The 21,482-nt window shown below is 36.1% G+C and overlaps 1 protein-coding gene across 21 annotated transcripts; it reads left to right on the top strand.

Moving 5' to 3' along the window:
- Nucleotides 1-669: 669 nt before the first annotated feature.
- Nucleotides 670-21,477, top strand: LOC100854850 (probable serine/threonine-protein kinase SIS8). 21 transcript variants are annotated; one of them, XR_009464644.1, is made up of 16 exons: nt 670-2,200; nt 3,873-4,310; nt 8,455-8,558; nt 8,905-10,130; nt 10,298-10,338; nt 11,885-11,953; nt 13,152-13,252; nt 13,765-13,843; nt 13,956-14,054; nt 14,153-14,221; nt 16,430-16,552; nt 18,354-18,403; nt 18,495-18,671; nt 19,471-19,536; nt 20,907-21,151; nt 21,355-21,477. XR_009464644.1 is itself a non-coding variant. In XM_019226524.2 (15 exons), coding segments are annotated over exons 1-15 (3,132 nt in total). In that variant the 5' UTR covers nt 670-1,711; the 3' UTR covers nt 20,908-21,346. The 21 variants fall into 21 exon arrangements, 18 of the variants coding, with proteins under 18 accessions (XP_019082069.1, XP_010663671.1, XP_059590184.1 ...); XR_002032299.2 differs by lacking the exon at nt 19,471-19,536; XM_019226524.2 differs by lacking the exon at nt 21,355-21,477 and having other exon boundaries at nt 20,907-21,346.
- Nucleotides 21,478-21,482: the final 5 nt, after the last annotated feature.

Raw genomic sequence — 21,482 nt, 5'->3', positions numbered from 1 at the left:
ATCTTAAGAATGAAGGTCACTAGTACAATAGGACAAGAAAGGCAGGAGAGTATCAATGTTGAGTGGTGTTATCCTGATGAACCCACCTTTTTTCTTCCAATCTGAATTTGGATAGGAAAGAAGACATCAACATTAACCTATCTGCATATATTTATGTATTTAATTTTATTTTTCAAAGTATTCATTCCATAAGGTCATTGAGAAAAGTATGCTGAAAGTAATCATTTTTAGTGAACCACAAGAAGTAAACCTTTGAGAAAAAGGTTGTATGTTAAGTCACTGTCATTTATTTAATAGACTAGACTTGATATTTCCACACCCATTTAGCTATTTCCCACATCAACCATCTCTTTTTTCAAAATATTATTCATGTTTCCATTTTTTTTAATGTATACATATGAGTAAATGTCTATTAAGAAGAAAGTTTAAAAATAATTTAAGTATGAATAGATGAAAATTAGGATAATAAGATACAAAGAATTATGTGAATTACAAAACCACCCATGTCTCTTGAACTCAATGGAAGAACCCTATTTAGATTTTCAGATTTTTATTTATTTTTATTTTTTATTTGCACAAAAGAACAAAAGTCAAAACCACACAAAGTGAAAATACTATCCAGGAATAAATATATTTAAGATTTGTTGATGAGCAAAACAAAATCAGGCAATGTTGTTGAGAAGGCAAGAATAGATCTTTAAGTAGCAAAAAATAATCCATGGTGTGTTGTTGAAAGGAAAAACCAGTTACAGGTGATTGTTTCTGCTTGAGGAAAAATTTAATACGTTCAAATTAGGAAGTTATGTGCAAGTGAGGAGAAGAGGGCATTGAATTCAACACCAACAGGCAACAACAAAACAAAAGAAAAAAAAAATGAAAAATCGAGAGTGGCTTGAAATAGCAAAAGTGGAGTTGAAAATAGGGATACAGCCAAGTGGTTCATTCAATATTCCATGTATGTGCAGTTCACCACAAATTTCCAACTCCTGCCACGCTTGGGAGTTTGGGATTCCCAGAAGAGAGAGAAAGAGTTGGTTCTGTTTCCCACCAATTTAACCTTTTTCTGGGACCGTGAAATCCTTTGCGCCTCAACTCAAGTGGGTCATCTTCAGGTCCAACTCCCACTTGCTGGTCTTTGCTGGCTGTGCTGTGCTTGGGTTAGCTTCCCCCTTTTTTTTTTTTTTTTTCCCAAAACTCTTTCTCCATGTTCTTCCTCTCTATCTCTAATGAAAGATCCACTTCCCTCAGTCTGGGTATTGATTTAATCTTATTAATCTGCTTGTTTAAGGTAGAAAGGATCAATTTTTTCTTCTTTTGGTTATATATGTTTTTTGTTTGTTTTTTATTTTAATTATTTTGTTTCCTACTCTATCGTATTGTTGTGTTCAAGGTTGGGTGTTTGTTGTATAGTAGAAGGGAGGGTGTTTTCTTTTTCAATCTGGGCATCAGGGTCTTCTTGATATTGGGCAGGCTTTACTGGGTTTTGCTTGAAATGGTGATTGCGGCGCTTGGATTTGTTGGGTTGGCTTGGGGTCTACTGTGGGGTGCAGGGGATATTGGGCAAAGGGGCTTTTTCGGGTTATTTTGAACTTTTCCTTTTAGTGGTGATTTGGTGATTGAGATTTCATGTTTGGTCCAAGACAATGGAGATGTTTATGGCCAGATTTTTATACCTTTAGCGTTGAATACTGTATTAGCTTAGTGAGACAATATGAAGAACATTCTGAAGAAGCTCCATATTGTGTCGAATCAAACCGAAGACGTTGAAGGGTCTACTTCATCAAGGGGAAGCAAGACTCATGATGGGTCATCCCCAGATAGGCTTTTGCATTCTCGGCCCCATCATAATTCCGAGCATAAACCCTTTTCGGGTCTTTCGAATTGGTTGAATTCAGTTGCTAATAGACATAGCCCCAGTCCCCCATTATCTTCAAATGTCACAAGAGTAGAGAGATCAGAACCATCTGATTCCATGAGCAGTTGCGGTTTGGACGTCGTTTCAGATGCAGTGAGGCGTGACTCAGGGTCTAGCAATTCAAGGGATCCGGATATAGAGGAGGAGTATCAGATACAATTGGCCTTGGAGTTGAGTGCGAGGGAGGATCCTGAAGCAGTTCAGATTGAAGCCGTTAAGCAGATCAGTTTGGGCTCTTGTGCTCCAGAAAATACTCCAGCAGAAATTGTTGCTTATCGATACTGGGTAAGTTTGTCTCTTCTTCTGCCTGGTCCATGAATTTGAGTTTGGTTGACTTGTTGTTTCTCTTCTCAATATGCAAAATCATGATACATTATAAGAGACTGTAGGCCTACATTTGCTTAATTGCTCACTCATTTTTATACAAGTTTATAATTGATTTGGTACTGAGTCAACTAATGTGCTGCATTATGTGTCTGACATTGCTGTCATAAAAATTTACACTGACAGGAATAAATTCGAATTTTGGTCCCTCTGGGGGGTATATCATGTTGCAATAAAATTAGCAATTTTCATAAAGCATGAAGCTTCAGTCATGCTTATGGACTGAAATTTTGGTTCAAGAAATTGGAAAAAAGAGCTTAGAACAGTCAGTTTCACCCTTCACCGCTCCCGTGATCTTTGTCCTTAAACCCTTGAATTACCTCTGTTGAAAGAGACATTGGAAGAAATTGAGAAAAACAGTCTCAGAGGGCAATCTTGACCTCTCCTGTGATCCTTGTTGTTCAACCTTTGAATCACCTGTGATGAATGACAGACACATCAGGCTGCTGGTGTCAATATCATCATCAACTTTAGCAGGAATGTAGTTGAGAGTCTTATCAATACAGATGTGCATCATCTCTTCTACCAATGGGAAGGCAGGACTAGTGGTTTGAACCTTTTGAATTTAGAAGATCTAGGTTCAGATATACATTGGGGAAACTGCCCAGCCTTCAAGCACTTGTTTAAAGGATGGACAGAACTCTAGTAATAGGAGAATCATGCAGAACTAAAGTGACAAAAAGCTATCTCATCTTCAGACATTGGGAACTGTGAAGCTATAGTTTTAAAGATGAAAAGCTTCACCATATAGATATCTATTTTATTTCTTGCATACATTTGATGATTATTATTTGATGCTGATTTCACTTATGCTATTACTGATACTGTCCAGAGTGAAGAATATCATATATGCGTGTGTGTGTGTGTGTGTATTCTGTAGACTTTATACTTAATATGTTTGTGTGCTTCTCTATGATATCAAGTGCTCATACCTAAAACCTTTTTGCAAATTAGTATCTGTAACATTTTCTGAATTTCTTTTTTTCTTTTTTGGAAATCACATGCTTTTATCTTACTACTTTAATTTTTTCTCTTCGTTTCTGACTTTAACTTCATCCAACTCAGTTCCATATGTCATCATGTGGACTTTGTTTTCAGTCTAAACCTTTTATTCTTTGATCTTTGTGTTAGTTTATTATATTGATTTTATTTATATATTTCATTTAAGAACCAGGATTTTATAACTATGGTAGAGAAACAGAGCTTGAAAATATGGGATCTTGCTTCATTTCCAATCTTGCATTGTGTCTGATCTTTTTCCTTAATTCTCCAGTTAGGGCCTAGGATTACAACAGAAGGCAATGGTTCCTTCTTCATAGGTTTTGTTGAGCATAATATATGTTGTAAAGAGAAAATCTGATGGGGAGATGTCTTCTGTTGATAATTAGTATATATTATTTCCTAACTTGCCAAGAGCCTTAGTTATCTATTCCTAGAGAAATTTCAGATGGATTTGATATTTTACTAGATTCATTCCAATATATCATTTTTTTTTTCTTTCATGAAATTACTTTTCAATATGTTTGTTCCTTTCTAACCTTTCTCATATCGTAGATTTATCCGTGCTTCACAGAATTACAATGCTCTTAGCTATGATGACAAGATCTTGGATGGTTTTTACGACCTGTATGGAATTTTGATGGAGTCCACCTCACAAAAGATGCCTTCCCTTGTTGATCTACAAGGAACACCATTATCAGATTGTGTCACCTGGGAAGCAGTTTTGGTCAATAGAGCTGCTGATGCTAACCTGTTAAAACTTGAACAGGAGGCCCTGGTCATGGCCGTCAAGTCAAGGTCGGAATCTCCAGTTTTTGTAGGTAGTGATTTGGTGCAAAGGCTTGCTGCTTTAGTTGCTGCGAATATGGGTGGACCAGTTGGGGATCCAGTCAACATGTCAAGAGCGTGGCAAAGTCTCAGTTACAGTTTGAAAGCAACCCTTGGGAGCATGGTTTTGCCTCTTGGTTCTCTGACAATTGGATTGGCTCGCCATCGGGCATTGTTGTTCAAGGTACTTAATCCACTTTTTAGCTTAAAAAGATTTGGATAAATCTAATTAGGAACTCTACAATAAATTATGTTGCTGAGCCATCTATTTCCTCATTTAAAACCTTTATTAAATGCTTCTAAGGTCTACTTATGTAAGTAATTTGTCAGGTGGTATTAGTTTCCTTCATAAAAGTACTACCCTATTATTATGCAATTATTAATCATATTTTTCCATTCATTTTCTGTGATTTTAATCATTGGAAGTCATTTACCTTTGACAATGCTATTGCTAGACTGGACAGACTGTTATTGAGTAAAACATTTTTTTTTTTTGATAAACCAAGAGAAGAAATCATATTAGACCACGCCAAAACAGGGGGCGCTCCCTAAGTACACCGGCAGTATACAAAGAAGGCCTCACCCAAGGCAACAAAGGAGAAACAAAAACCTAGAAATGCCAAAGATGACCAACAAATCAACCACCCAACATATTCATAAAGGAGAGATAGTCCACGTCCATGAACTGTTGAGACCATTCAAGAAGAGCCCGAAGGAAGAGATTCTTCAAGCTCGTATTTGACTTCTCTTCTTCTTGGAACATTCTCTCATGAGAATTAGCAGATAGTATGATCTGCTCAAATTTATGCATTTCTCTCATGAGATTGCATCTGAAAATCTATCAAGCAAGCAATCACAGATAACATGTATTGAGAAAAATAAATCAATGGGACATGTTTCAGTTTACGTGGAAAACCCAAAGGAGGGATGTAATAGGTCACTTCCTCCCATGTAGATATTGTCCGCTTTTGGTTCAATGGGCCCTCAAGACTTTAGATGTGTCTACTTGGTTGGGAGAATCCCATACATATATGGTACTAGTAGCTTTTTCCCTTATCAAATATGGGATATCACAAGGGATGAAAAAACATAGCACAAGTTGTATGAATCTAATCCATTAGAAATTTAAGTCATGAGCACAAGAATATCAGTTCTCCATTGCATCTAATCATTGGTTTACAGCACCTGATTTTCATGAGTTTTTGCACTTTGCTTGCTAGTCATACACTATACCACCACATTTGTTTTCGCCTTCTAGTAGATATGCATGAATTCAGCATTCTACCAAAAACAATGACTTCTTATAATTCAAACATGCAATGAATATATAGGGCAAGTTGTAAGGATTTTGGGGTTTCAAAAATCAATGAAGAATTAACACATGAAAAAGGTTTGGCTTTTATAAAAATGTTTTCCTGTGTCTTTTTTCTATTTTAAAGCATTAGAAGGGGCATATTGAACAATCTCTCAGTTTTGATATTCATGGGGAAAACATGTCCTGTTTGACTAGAACTCATTCTATAAGAGTTCAAAACAATTTAGGAACAATGCTGGATCAATTTGCTTCGTAATCGAAAGCTCTATCTAGATGGAACATTGCAATCTCAGTCAATTGGAAATGCCCCTTGATCAACTGAGGTGCAATTTCTTCATAATTGATTGAGAAGTGTCTTGATCTATCAAAGTTAAATGACAGTATCTATTGACTAATCCGCTCTTTGGATCAATTGATGGCCACTTTTCCCTTTCCTTAACTCTAATTATTGCACAGGTAAGTTTCAATTAAACAAAGCAACTTTTAAACACATGCCAGAATCTCTTTCAGTTTGCCTTAATAAAAACATGGTCTCTAAGGTCATTTACTCTGCCTAGGGTGTCTCTAGGAATCGGTGCTTGAATTGTAACCTCTTCAAGTGCTTGGTTGATATGGATGTGTTAGGTGCTTAGAATACTTTTAAAGACTCAGATTAGAGGTTTAACACTCAATTTGGGATGAAAGTGTTGTACAATTTTGAGGATACAAATTTAGTCACAGTTGCATGTTCATAATGATGTTCAGTAGCTAAATATAGAGATTTGTTTGATGATGTAGATTAAGAGAACTAGAAAGAAATGCTTAGATATTCAAGCTACTGCATCATATGTTTCATTTGCGGACCTCCTCTTAATGATTTTCCCCTTCAGGAGTGAACCATTTGAGTCAAGTGGAGCACTGCTAGATTCAAGCCAGTGCTGATTTGACCTTAGTGTTTTTAGCATTTTTGGAGTTCAACCTAGACATGGCCTTTTCAATCTCCAGGATTGTTTTAATCAGTGTTTTAAAAACCGGACCGGACTGGCTGATCTGACCGTCGGCTGGTCACCATTCTGGTCCGGTTCAGTCCTTTGAGCCGGTTAGTCTTTGAACCGCTCTCGAATCGTCGGAACCGATGGTTGGACTGGTGAACCGGCTGACCTGACCAGTTTTTTATGAACTGAATGGTTCAAAATAATCCCCCTCTCCTCTTCCAACTCTTTCGCCCCCTTCCAGATCCTTTCCCTACGCTCCCCACTTCCAGATCCTTCCTTTGTGGCCCCCCCCCCCTTCCCTCCTCCCCACGGCCTCCCTAGCTGCTCCAGTCGCTGCCCCCCACCCCACAACATGCCGACGACTCTCCCCATTCCAAATCCTACCCCTCCCCCCCCCCCTTCCCTGCTGTTGCCACTGCACCCTCCCCCCCCCCTCGGGACTCTCTCACGCCCTCTTTCAGATATATATATTTTTAATACTTTTTGTTTTTATTTATTTCCATTATTTTATTTTACATTTATTATTTTTTAAATTTTATGATTTATAATTTGTAATTTTAATTTAAATTAATGAAAAAAAATTTTAAATAAATTTTTGAAAATATTGTGTCCCTCATATTTTAAATAAATTTTTTATTTTAAAATTAGTTTATGATTTAAAAATAAATTTTAAAATTTCTGATTTTAAATTAAAATTCTGATTTTAATCTAAATTTTTTACTTGAAACTAATTTTATGATTTTCAAATAAAATTTTGATTTTTAAATAATATATAAATTATTATTTGTATTTTTTACAGTTATTTTTAACTTTAATAATATATAAATTGTATATTTATTACATCACCGGTTTGATCGCGATTCGACTAGTGAACCGTGAATTTTTTTCGATTCAATGATCGGTTCTATTCTAAAAACATTGGTTTTAAGACTCCCCTGTTCTTCAAAGATGAAAAGGAAGAGGCTTTCCTCCCCAGGTCCAGTTGCCTGTTGATGAGACTCTACTTGCCTAGGCTAGATCTCCATGATCTTATTTCTTATATTTATGAAGAAAACATATTCTAGCTTCAAATGGAAAAGGTTACCCATTTCCTGAGTTTCTGGTACCTTATCTTCGAATATAAATTTGCCATGGACATCAACTGGCCCTTTCCTCTTTGTGTTAGGAAGAGTTTTTCACTTTGAGGTAAATGGTAGTTAGAAGTGGTTTGTGTCTGCCTTAGGCCTATCACTATTGCTAAGCCAATCTTCCACTGGTGTCAATTCAACAAATATGCTGGTATCAATTTGATCTGTCCTGCTTTGTTGTCCTCCTTTTTCATGATTCTTAACAAATAACATAAGGTTCCTAGAAAGCACAGAAATATCCAAAATGCACCTTAGGAGGGAGCAGAAAAGAGAGACTTGGATAATTTTCCCTCCTTTCTTCAATACTTAAAATTCATCTCATTCAAAAGATGAAAGCGAACTATTTATTTGGAACTGGAGAATTTAATTTAGTTTATGCAGCCTTAGTTGTCATCTTGGCATGTATAATTGGACAAATAGGAATGTAATGATGGAGTGGTCTGTGGTGGTTGCTGGTCTCCATATTAGCCTTTGCTGGCAACTGAATGGTGGAGAATGTTGAGAAGAGGTAAAATGCTTTAAGGTGCAGTGCAAATATGCTTCTAGAATCTATCGCTTTGGTGGAGAGCAGATTCCTCGTGAGGAGCTCCTCTGTTCTTGTTGTCTAGACAATCCATAAAGTTAGCAGTTTTCTACCATTTAATACTTTATCACATTAAGTTTTAGGGTATATGTATGTGTGTGTGTCTGTGTGTAATTCCTTGAGTTTCATGCATGCAGCATTCCTTCATAAGATCTTGTTTTGTTAATTTTATAGTTGTTGTTTTATGCATGTGTGGAATTCCTTGAGTTTCAGTTATGTTGCATTGTTTCATTAGTTCTTACTGTTCTTTTTGTCCTTTTGTTTAGGAGTTTTGGTTTTCAATTCAAGCTTTTCTGTCAATTAGCCATCTGTCTTAAATGAATATGTAGGTTTTGGCTGATAGTGTGGGCATCCCATGCCGATTAGTGAAAGGACAGCAATATACAGGTTCTGATGATGTGGCAATGAACTTCGTGAAGATTGAAGATGGAAGGTAATTGCTATTATAAGTGAAACTTTTCTTGGTACAAGCACGATAGCTTGTTTGCAATGTAATTCTATATTTGCTTTTCGTTGAACATTATTTATCATGTGCCCTGCATGAGGAGATGCTTTACCAGCTCTGTACGATGAGATGCTTTAACCCAATTTGCTGAGCTCTATCAAAGTTTTATGTCAGATCCTAATTCTAACTGGTTGGATTAGTCTTTCTTTTGGTAGTTTTACTCAAAAACTATTGATCTTGAAGCAGGAAAATGCCTCCTTACATGTATAATTACTTTATTGAAGTCTCAAAGCATTCATATGTTATTTAAGGTGAGAGATTATGTGAATTTCAGGGAGTACATTGTTGATCTAATGGCAGATCCTGGAACACTTATTCCATCTGATGCAGCAGGATCGCATATAGAATATGATGATTCTATCTTTTCGGCCAGTACTTTGTCTAGAGAGATAGACTCCTCATATATAGCCTCTTCTAGCAGTGGGGTTGTGAGGCCATATCTGTCAGCTGTTGGAAATGAATCTGATGACAGAGGGGAACTTACGGCTTGTGCAAATCTACCCAGGCCAAGTAAAGATAGTTTGAATGCAGAGCAGACTCTGCTTCGGGCACTTCCCAGCAGGCCTAGCCATCCGTACATGCATGGAAGATCTCCCTCCTGGACAGAAGGTGTAAGCTCTCCAGCGGTGCGTAGAATGAAAGTGAAGGATGTTTCACAATATATGATTGATGCTGCCAAAGAAAATCCACAGTTGGCCCAGAAACTTCATGATGTGTTACTTGAAAGTGGTGTTGTTGCTCCTCCAAACCTATTCACTGAAATTTATCCCGAGCATATAGATGTGTCAATAGTTGAGGCCAAGTCCCCAACTGAAGATAAAGATGAAAATGAAAAGAGACCAGTAATCCGGAAAATTAAAGATCAAGATGACCTTGGTCCGATTGGCTTTTTGCCACCTCTGCCTTATCATGGGATGCAACCTAGAGTAAGTCCTTGTGTACAGCCAGATCTTAAGCCTGTGGAAGGTTTAGGGTTTAACAATCTGCTAGATTTTAAAGAAGTAACTGGGCAGTCTGTTTCATCACAATCAGAGGTGAATCCTGTGAAATATGTGAAGAATGTTCCTGTTGCTGCTGCTGCAGCGGCAGCAGCAGTTGTTGCATCTTCAATGGTTGTTGCTGCAGCAAAGTCAACTGCTGACCCAAACCTTGAACTTCCTGTGGCGGCTGCTGCCACTGCTGCTGCAGCAGTCGTAGCAACAACTGCAGCTGTTGGTAAGCAGTATGAGAACTTGGAAACTGGTGTTCATTCTCCAAGTGGTGCTGCTGAGTGCTTTAACCAAACGGATGGCATGCAAAGTGGGGGAGATGCAGATGGTGCTGGTTATGAGCCTCATGGTAGTGGTAACCGGGAGCATGATGCTTCTGGGACAAATCCTGAAGGAGAGAGAACATCGGATAGATCTGCGGATAGCACAAAATCAGATGTGGCACTTGATGATGTTGCAGACTGTGAGATCCCATGGGATGAAATCGCCTTGGGTGAGCGTATCGGACTTGGTATTGGCCTTTGCGTTGTATCTTTAGAGTTTATGAGCTTCATTTTTTTGTTTTTTGGATAGGCTACAGAGTTTATAGGCTTCATGTTATATATATTATGCTAATTCCCTCTTGTTTTAGCATATTCAGGTTTATTTCATTTCTTTGGTATATTCTTTGTGTTGCAGGATCGTATGGGGAGGTATATCGTGGAGACTGGCATGGCACTGTAAGTTTCCTCATGCTACCCTGACATTTCACCCTGTTTATCATGTTAGGTCTTTGTTATGATTGTGGTCCTTTTATATAGATCTGCAAAGTGCTGGGACTTTTTATTTTATGTGTGCATTTGTGTTGCTCAGTTGTACAGTGTATAATTGCATGTTCAGAAAGCGCTGCGCTCAGGGAAACATGATATGGAAAGAAACTTAGCAGACATTTAGGAAGCCTAAAAAAAATGTGAAATTATGTCAAAATAGATATAATCATGTCCTGAAAACATCTGAAGACCTACACATGAAGTATTTTACCCAAATTACAGGAAGACATAGGGAAGTGGATCTTCCAAAAGCTCCATTAATATTTCCTATAGGAAAATATTACATTTCCTTAATATATCATAAGATGGGCAGCACTTGACATCCATTTGATTGTTGAGAGAAATGAGGAAGAAGAACCAACATTTTGAATCATGTGTTTTATGATGCTTGGTTTCTGAAAAAATGAATAATGTATCTTAACTGACTTGTACAGTTGCATTGGGCTCAGTTGATTGGAGGTTGGGCTTTTCCTCAGTTCCTGAATAATTAAAAAATCCAAGTTTCTAAATTTTGATTTCATTTCTTTTGCTACATTTTTCTTTGGAACCAACCAAACTATTAGTGAAAAAGAGGTTTTATGAAAATTCTTAAGATTCCATCTGTTTTGTAACATGTACCCAAGGAAGTGGGTTTCTGTATTAGGGAAAAAGGTTGCTGTATTTCATTTTTATTCCTGTGTTGCTCTTCAGATAAAATCGATTGACTGAAAAAAACTGATACTAATAATTCCAATTGATGGCAATTATTGTTTGTTCTGAGTGTGTGGCTATGACCATTTTCGGAGGCATAATTTGGAAACTCTGCTTATGATGTTGGTTTTATGCCCGCAGCTGAAAATTTCTCATGGCCCTGTTTGATAGGTCAGAGTTAAGCATTATTTTACCTGATTCTAGCCTAATCCGGAGGTTTAAGTTCCGTTGCAGTTATAAAAAATAGAAAAGGATTATTACTTCAAATGTTTTCTTAATCTTAGGCATACATTCAGCAGATGATGTTCTTATAAATCAAGGGGGAAATATTGTTATGTTAACATAGTTGTAGTACCTGGTGTTTGGATGTTATTTATTTCAATCCTATAAATTCACTTTACTTGAACTTCCCTGTTTATATAGATTTTGTCTAGTTCAAATTATCAAATGTATCTGTTCTTGAATGATTTGAGCATGTTCTTTTTATCCCCTTGGACCTTGCTTAAATATTTGTGGCCAAAAGTATAACCAATTTTGTTATAGCTTAAATGCATAGTGGAGCATCAATAATCTGCCACTTTTTGCTCTTGTTCTAGGGTTGTTCCTTAGTTGTTAAAGATTTTGGTTAGAAAATCCACTAAATATATTTCAGGATTTTTTATTTTATTTTTATAATTTTCTGTTTGTGAATCTTTTTATGAGTGGACATTTCCCATTCTTGAAAGGTGTTTATTTTGAGTATATTGTCACTCTTTGATTTTTTTAGGAAGTTGCTGTTAAGAAGTTCCTGGACCAAGATATTTCTGGTGAATCACTTGACGAATTCAGAAGTGAGGTAAATACCCTCTCTCTCTCTCTCTCTCTGCATTTGTGTTATAGCATTTAAAAAAATGCTGGATAAGTTAGGACATCAGAACCTAAGTGATGCTTGTAATTATGACTATATGATTTGTATGGGAGCATGCTTTCAGTAATAGCTGTATCACATGCAAGGATAGGAACCCATGATTGTTAAAGCTTATGCAATGTTAGTCATTGTAGATGGCTGGCTATTTTTTGTTTTCTCAGTTTGTTTTAATTGATCTTTATTGTTATGTTTGTATGCTCTAGTTGGTTTCTTTTCTTCCTATTGTTAGTGGATGCTGTGTTTATATGGCAATTACCATTTTTTCAGAAAGACTGATTAACTTTTTAAGTTTCTGTCCATGATGACATAGGCCCCTCCATATCCTTGATATGCATAGATTTTTGCTTCTGTTATCCTGGTTGGCAGTTGCTCCTGCCACTAGCTTTGTACTATATATTTGTCATGCATTGTACTTGGCCCAAAACAACTTTGACTTTTGATAGTGTATTGTACTGTATGTTTTTTTCCTCCCATTCAAGCACTAAAATTAGGTGCTGATGGTGCACTGGAACTAATTTTTTTTATTGGAAAGTACACTTACATTCTATTAGATAAAAGTAAAATTATCTGCAAAAAAGACAAGGATAAGAAGAAGGCCTTCAGAAAAGCAAAATAATGTACTTGAGTATAAAAAGGCTAAACAGAAATCCTTTCAATACACTATTGACCTGTGCACTGTGACACTATTGACTAATGACTTCCTCTGATGGGTATGATTTTTAACATCCTCATGCTCCTTTCCCAAATTCTATTTAATTGTGCACATCTAAGTCCTTTAGGTGGACTGAATTAGGGTGCAATGCATGAATTTTTTAAACCCTATTTCCTTTACTTTGAAAACAGTCCAATTTCATGAAGTTGTCTCAAATCCTATTTCTTTCACTCAAAAGATCTATGGATCCTATTTTCCACTTATGCATTGACATTTTCATCTTTCACCCACATGCTTATTCTTTTTATTTATTTATTTTTTTGTTTTAATTTTTTTTTCCTACTCTTGCACCCACATGACTATTTTGTCCACTTTCACATCCACATGCCTATAAATGTTGATTTATATATGTCACTTTGGCCCATATGAAGGATTAGAAAAATTTATTATTTCACTTATGGTTTGTTTTTCAAGGTGCGGATCATGAAAAGACTAAGGCATCCCAATGTTGTTCTCTTCATGGGAGCGGTAACTCGTGTCCCAAATCTTTCAATTGTTACAGAATTTCTTCCCAGGTATGCTGGCACTATATACTTCTTTTCATGTTTATTTTAACATCTGAAATATGATTTTCTGAAAGCCATTGCATTAGATTCTTTCATTGTGCTAGTTTATTGATCACACAGGAGTTTATGGGCCCTGTACAAGTTTACTGATTACTCAAGGGTTTATGGACCCTTATTATCTCAAAATTGAGGGTGGAAATCAATTGGGTTAAGTTTGTTGTAATCAGGAATCCAACTTCCTAGCTAAGAGGGGGTTATGACTTTACAGGATTTTAGTGAAAAGGATCTTTCATCCTTCCAAAGAAGAGGGAAAATCGATTATGTTATATCATGCATTGACTTGTATGAAAGCAAATATATTTATTAGAAATCATAAACAAAGAGGATGACGTCATGTTTTGTTGAATTGTTTCATAGTGCCATCTTTACTTAGAACCCCCAATTCCTAGAGCTTTTCATAAAGTAATCCAGTTTGATTCTTTATTTTACCTGGAATTGTGAAGTGATTTATTTTTGTGCAGAGGTAGTTTGTATAGACTAATTCACCGGCCTAACAATCAATTAGATGAAAGGAGGCGTTTGAGGATGGCCCTTGATGCTGTATGTTTCTATATTCTTATTGTTAATATCAATATCAATTATGAAAGCTTTTAGTATTGCTTGGTTACTCCACCTAGTGATAATGTGTTCCCTTAAATAATTGAACTTTCAGGCTCGGGGAATGAATTATTTGCATAATTGCACTCCAGTAATAGTTCATCGTGATTTGAAGTCTCCAAACCTTCTTGTCGATAAGAATTGGGTTGTGAAGGTAGCCTTTTTGTCTTGTTTGTTACAATGCCATGTACATTTTATGCATCTTCTAAACCTAATCCAGCGTGATGTGAATTTTTTCTGCATGTTATTCAGGTATGCGACTTTGGCTTATCACGAATGAAGCATAGTACTTTTCTTTCTTCCAGGTCAACTGCAGGGACGGTAAGCTGTACTTTGCATCTTGCCCATGTATTTCTACAACATCATGAATGAAGCACAATACATTCTTCTTTTGATTGTTACATTATGTCTGTACTATGTTTCTTTTTGTTGCTTTTTTCCTTCATTTTTTCTTTCTTTTTTATTTTTTTCCCTTCTTTTTGTTTGTTGTCATAAGGTTTCGGCATTTTCTATGTCTAACTTGATGTTTCATATGTTTGATAGAAGGAAATCACGCTATGCTGGATAATGTGTGTCTGTGGTTTGTGCACATGCTTGTTTCAAGGTTGATTGGGGATGGGGTGTGATGATTTAGTTTTGGTTTGGGAAATCTAACTGATTGGGGACCATGAGGCCCTTACCAAGGATTGACAATTGAGTTGTAGAGGAAGGGGTGGGAGAGATCTAATTGGCTGGGGACTGTGAGGCCCAGTCAGGAATTGTGTGGCAGGGATTTTGACTTAGTGACACTCATTATAATCCAATTCACGTTAGCTTACTACTATTGACATTTCAAACCAGCTTGATGACCAATGGTGTGAGTGGATACTATCAACACCAGAATAAAACTAACCTGTCTCAAACCCAACTCACTTTCTCTATGGGTGGATGGACAATTCAACACTTGGTAATTTTTTTATTCAAAATGATAGGAAGAGCTGATGTTGAAGGGTCAACAAGCAATGTTTGTAGGAACACTTGGCTAAAACAGGACAATTATCCTTGTGGTAACTTTTCTGACACCTCTATTGTCCTTAAATAGATTTGTTGCTCTAGCCAGATGGCAAGATTCTGCGCTTGGATTGATTTGCTGAGACATGCCTTCAGTCCAAAAAGAGGGGTTGTGTTCCTGCTTTCAACTCATGAAATAAGTAAACTACTGTTAAAAGTAGTAGTGTTTCGCTCCAACATTTCCAACTTCTACTTATCCTTTGCCTCTAGTCATTTCACGAAGTTAGACTAGACTCAAGCTAAGCAGGGTCATTTTTCTTCATTGATATTGCCAAGCCCATGCATATGTTGGGTTAGCATCATTCCCAGTTTTCTTCTGCATGACACATCCTTCTCATTAACAGTGGGAACATTTGAGTAATTATCAATGAACGAGAATGTGTGTTTGCCCCTTTCTTCTTCTTCAATTGGATCCTTATCATTGCTCTCTCTCTCCCCTAAATTTCTTATTTGGGAAAAATACTGAAATGTCCCTGAAAAAGCCCTTTCCTCTTCTTCAACTTGATAAAGTTGTTGCACTCTTTCTCTATGATTTTTTATTTGGGAAAAATGCTGAAATATCCCTGAAAAATATACTGTGATCTAAAAAACCCTGCAAGATATTGTATCCAAAAAATCCATATCCCTGTTTGTTTATGCTTGAGATTTTATTTGCCAAGGTGAGGAAGCATGCTGCTACTTGAATCAGATATAGATCATGTGTCGAGCCATCATGCTCGCTTTTCATTTTTATTCATAATTTTTAATTTTAATTTGTTTTGTCTTCTGAAAAATGGGATAAAACTCAGTAGCTAAAATCACTCTTTCATGTTATTTTTTATTTGAAGTTTATCTCCTAAATTGGTTGTGTCAAATGATAATACCCCAATCCATTAAGTATGCTGCTCTTTTCCCTGCCAAATGTTACAGTAAGAACATGTTCCAAAGATGCATGAAGGCAACCTATTTTCAAGAAAAAATGGTAGGTGGTTAGGGAAATTGGTTTTTCAGAAAGGGCATCTCTTAAATATATATATTGGATGGATGACTACTTGTGTGTCTTTGATCAAATAATTTTTTTTTTCAGGGATTTTTTATTGGCATTTTTAATTGGTTTTATTTTATGGTCCATCTATCTCTATCTCAGATGAACTAGTAGGTTCTTGAAAGTAATAAATGAAACTTGATTTGTGGATTTTTGTGTAAAAACTTGCATAGATGAGATTTAAGGATAAGTTTGGAGACATCTTTAAATGAGAAAGACAGGTTATTTTATGTCCAAAGGAAATTGAGGATAATGCTAACATCCACGGATGGTGCAGTAATTTAGCATTACACCCCCACCCACGGACACATGTACATCCCCTTGACTAACTTCTTTGGGATCTACATTTTGTAGAGCCTCCCATTGGATAAGCTGTCCTTTTCATGCCCTCATACTTTCTAGATATTAAGTTGATAAGATCTCTTAATGCCCATGTTTCTCCTTTGACAAAGTAGTTCACTGCAATCTACGACAAAAAGATAGATGCAAACTTACATAGAGTTTTCCTTCTGATGGGCGAATTCTTCAGGATTGACATTTCAGGGGCCAAGTTCAATGCCTTTTCCTTTAAAGCTGAGGTGAAATTCATGCATCATTAATGTTAGGCATTTTATATATGAATTCTGTTTGTCTATCACCAAAAAAAGAAGGGAAAGAAAAAAAGATCATGCATCAGTAACATCCTCAAGATTTAGGGCTTTGCTTAGAATCTACCCATGCAAAAGGAATGATATTGAGGCATGAAAATAAGAAATTGGTTCTGAAAGTTTGCTTTTGTTTGAACTATGTGGGAAAATTTTGAGATTATCAACGCATGTATGCATGACTGTTTGTACATTGCTTGGTGCACATGGAGAAATTTGAAAAAGAAAACATAGCGAGAGGTAATGGAAAGTTGATGTGAGAATAAATCAAGTGGTATATGAACAATCTGAGAGTGACAATGTCATGGTAAGTATTTGATGTTGCAAATGATTCCAAGTTGAAATGCAAGGGGCTAGCATTTGTCCATGCTCTGTTTCCATGCCAAATTTGATGGTTTCAGGCTTTCAGCACAAAAGACATACAATGTGTTATTTTGTGAAGTCAGTAGGAAAAAGACATTATCTTTATCCCTTGAGAGTTGAGACCCCATGGACTAAATTGACTGGAACATAGTGAAACCCCATGATTGATGAATTACCATTTTCCCTTATTATAAGTCAGAATGGCACTTTATAATGTTTGGAGTCCATAGGGATGGCCTAAACAGAACTTAGAGATAACCAGTGAGGCCTGAAAATTTTTAGGACACTTATGAGGGGAAACAATATGATAATATGATGCAACAATGATAATATAGCAACATTAATCAAGAGGATATTTATTGCAATCACTATGAAATCAGGTTTATAATTCCATTGAATTTACTTCTATATACACTTTTGAAGTATATATATGGAGCTGAGTAATTAATATATTGTCCAAAATCTCCTTATGAAGAAGTTTGTTAATTTGAGATTAAATTGTAATATGTTATTAGGTACACATTTTCACAAACTTTTACTCATCTCTTTGGAATCATGTGTTTAGCTATCAATTTGACCTAAAAGCTTAAGCTATTAGGTAATGGGTTAACTATACATATAAGTCAATTTACACTTTGGCTAGTCTCTTAATAACCCACCTTACTGGTAGCTTTCTTTGGGTTTGCATATGGGCTTAATAAATAGGGAAGTAAACATCCATGACATTCAAACATATGACCTTCCATAAACTAAGGCTTTGATACCATCTTAAGCTACCAAGTGACCAAAAGCTTAAGTTAGCCTTGTCTCATGGAGAGTCATGAGTTTGAACCTCACTTTTATTTGTTTCCTTCAATTTATTGAACTCATGTGCAAGCTCAAAGAAAGGATGCCCATGAGGTGGGGTGCCCCAACTTATTGAGCCTACATGCAAACACAAAGAAAATGCTGCTCATAAGGTGGAGTGTTCCAACTTATTGAGCTCACATGCAAGCCCAAAGAAGGCTGCTCATGTGGCAGGGTGTTTGAGGGCTGTATCTCGATTTGGCCTGATATATATTGTTGACCCATAGTTACTTAAAAAGCTCAAGCTTTTGGGTCAAATTGATAGCTTAACAATATGTATATTGACACAAAATACTTTTTGGAACAATTAAAACAAATAGCTATTGTTTCATCACAAATGAATTAAAAAAAAAAAAAGGTGTTCAACATTACATTTCCTTCACAAATTTTTTGTATTTATTTACACATTTGTTTGCAATCATTTCTTTACTTTCTCAATAATAGTCCTGTAGCATTGATGCTTCTTTTATAGGCAATCATTACAATCAGAAATTTTAATAATTCATATTATATTACTCTTGTTTAGGCTGAGTGGATGGCTCCGGAAGTACTAAGAAATGAGCCTTCAGATGAAAAGTATGTCCTCTTTCCTAGAGTATATCAGTTGTCTTCTTTAAGATTTTGGATGATCATCTGATGAAAATGGTTGTATGTGCTGTATGTGCAGGTGTGATGTTTTCAGCTTTGGGGTCATATTATGGGAACTCTCTACATTACAACAACCATGGGGAGGAATGAACCCAATGCAAGTTGTTGGTGCTGTTGGATTCCAGCATCGCCGTCTTGACATTCCAGATGATATGGATCCTGTTGTGGCAGATATTATTAGGAGATGCTGGCACACGTGAGTACACAAGTTATTTCGCCTTCAATCTACTCTATTTTGAACATGTCCAATGGAATGTACTTTTGTTTATTTCATAATTGTGTGGTAAAAGCATCCTGCATCTGTACAGCTCATGGTTGGCATAAGCTAGAGTATTTATCGACAACTTCCTATTTGTAGCTTTTATTTTTCTGATTATGAAACTGTTTGCCAACTTGATATTTTAGGGGATCGTTTATCTTTAATAATTTATTTATTTATTTATTTTTTTATCAATAAGGGTTATCTTTAATAATTTATGAAATGTGTTTGTCTCAATTCTAAATGTTTCATTTACTTCTGTCACCAGTTAATTTTTCTTTGCTTCTTACCATTTTAGACGAGCAGACTGTACCAGTACAAATCATGCCCAGACCTGTATCCTTTGTCCTGAAGGTCACACAGTGTCTCTTTTAGAGCACCAAACTGTTTTAATTGGGTTTCTGCCATTTAAATGGGGTTTTTAACATTAAGCAATGTTATTTTTTGTTCAAATATGGAAATTTTGAATTTCAGTCAATGGTTTTTTAATGCTTGTTAAGAAACCTCGCAAAAACACATGCACATGCACAGAGATAACGATATTAACACTTCATGACAAAAACCTTGAGGATCACAAGATCATACTAGCTCTTATTCTTCTTGTCAACAAATCTTAACTAATAATTTTGGTATGTTAAAAATAGAAGTTCAAATTTTATTGCTATTAACTGTGACTATGCATTCACATCCAGTCTAGAATTGATAACACTGATTCTGATTATCTTGACAATTTCAGTTGCAACTATTTGGACTGGCTATTGATTTCAGTTTGTGCAACTGAAATATGGTTTTATTATAATTGGTAATATTCGTTTTGATTTATCTCAACAAATTTCATTGGAACTAGTGATTTCAGTTTATGGAACCAAATCATCTGTGTATGTTAACAGAGGTACTTCTGTAATTCAAATTTTAAGTATGTGTTCATAGAATGCATATGGGGCGCATTAGACATCTTAGTTCTTGTAGGGTTGAGGAAGACTTGAAGAACAGGATGTAAAGGCATATTACTGGGTCCTGAAGATTCTAGGTTTTAAAGTCAGATTTTCCTGTATTAGGCAAACACAAGGTAAATAGTATAGGAAACAGTTCTCTATGAATGGGTTTAGGGGTTAGGGTTAGTGAGAAGTGCAGTGGATGCCTTCATGCAACATGTTTTGGTGCAATTGCTGATTTCTACCTTTTGTCGGCATTTAGTGTCTAATGTTATTTTATCAGAAACAAAATAATAGTAGTTTTATGCTCCAAAGTACAATAATTGTGGCCTATTAAAAAAGTAGTCTTGTGCAGTATGTTATGTTGTACATTTCATTGCTGTATTCAGTTGAGCTGTGTTGGAACCAACTTGATTTTTTCCAAACACTGTTCAACAAACCTAAGACTTTTGACTATTGTTTGCCTTATGTGCCCATGCAGGCAGAAGTTTTTTGAAAACTGAAGGTCATATTGGTCCGGGCCCAGATTGGATCAAAACTGTTTGACCTGAGTTCACCATCCATTATGCTGGATTATGTATATTTTATTTATTTATTTATTTGATAAAATGATGAAAGATTTATATAAAAATCTGAGAGAAACAGAAACACCAGAATCCAATGGTTAAGCTGTGTTTGCCTACCAGTTTACATTGGTTAGAACTTGATTAAGCAACTTGTGGATGACTGGTCTGTGTTTGAATAGTTCCTCTCAAGTTAGTTCAGCTAGTGTTGAATCCTACATAACATGGTAAAGGTATAGCTAGCTTGGCCTTGTTCAGTCTTTGTTTATCTTAGTTCTTTGTTCCATTCTGATCTCTATAGAATTGTTGCCCCTGAAAATCTTCTGTCAGATCCAATCAATCTGTTGCATTGAACTACTGTTGGAAGTGTACCACCAAGCCACCCAGATCCTTTTCTGTTCAATCTGCAAACACAAGCCCAAATCCTACACATAAAAGATCTGTAAACAATAATCCCAGCTATATGTGTGTGTGTATACATATATATTTTGCATGCTTTTGTAGTGAATGCATCGTGGTGGAAAATTTCTCTGTTTATTTTGATCTTGCAGTGTATACAGTATGTTTATGGATGTATTTACATTCATGGTTAAGCATATAAAGTTATAGGTTTCTAACATCTTAGTCATATAAACTTACTGTTTTCTAACATCTTACCTGTTTTTACATTTTAGAAATCCAAAAATGAGGCCTACATTTGCTGAAATCATGGCTACTCTGAAACCATTGCAAAAGCCTATAACCAGTTCACAAGTGCCTAGACCTAGTGCAGCAATAAGCAGTGGTCAGGAGAGGGTTCAACCATCACGAGCTGCAGAAGAACCAGCAGAATAAAACAGGCAAGTTCAGAACCAAACTGAATACTGGCTCACTGGAATGCCAAGAAGTGGAGGCAGGTCCTGGGTAATTTGGAACAAATGTAAGAAAGACTGATTGAAGACCCTGAGCCAACATATACTTCAATTTGAGATTATTGTGATTCTTTTTCTTCTTCACTTTTTTTTCTTTGTATTCGTGGGTTGGTGGTGCAGCCGCCCACGAGTATGTGTATTTGTTTGTAAAAATTCATTTGCATTTGTTGTAATCAAGGTTTGAATTTTGTGTTTTTGTTTGATTTTCTAGCATTCAGGTGATTTGAAGAAGTGATGTTGTAACTGAAAAAACATGCTCTTGGCATGACTAGCAGTCACAGGAGAAGGGAAAGCAATAAATTTTGTCTGAGCTAGGCAAGAATAGTTACAGAAATGTTG

This window comes from Vitis vinifera, chromosome 17 (assembly GCF_030704535.1).
Source record: "Vitis vinifera cultivar Pinot Noir 40024 chromosome 17, ASM3070453v1".
Taxonomy (NCBI): Eukaryota; Viridiplantae; Streptophyta; class Magnoliopsida; order Vitales; family Vitaceae; genus Vitis; species Vitis vinifera.
The sequence above is the reverse complement of the archived record's forward strand: the minus strand, read 5'-3'. Positions and strand labels throughout refer to the sequence as shown.

Excerpts from the sequence above, each read along its gene's own strand:
- LOC100854850 (XM_059734201.1), top strand. The coding sequence starts at position 1,712 with ATGAAGAACATTCTGAAGAAGCTCCATATTGTGTCGAATCAAACCGAA. Across the intron at positions 4,311-8,454 it reads ATCGGGCATTGTTGTTCAAG|GTTTTGGCTGATAGTGTGGG; the intron begins GTACTTAATCCA and ends ATGAATATGTAG. Across the intron at positions 18,404-18,494 it reads AATGAGCCTTCAGATGAAAA|GTGTGATGTTTTCAGCTTTG; the intron begins GTATGTCCTCTT and ends CTGTATGTGCAG.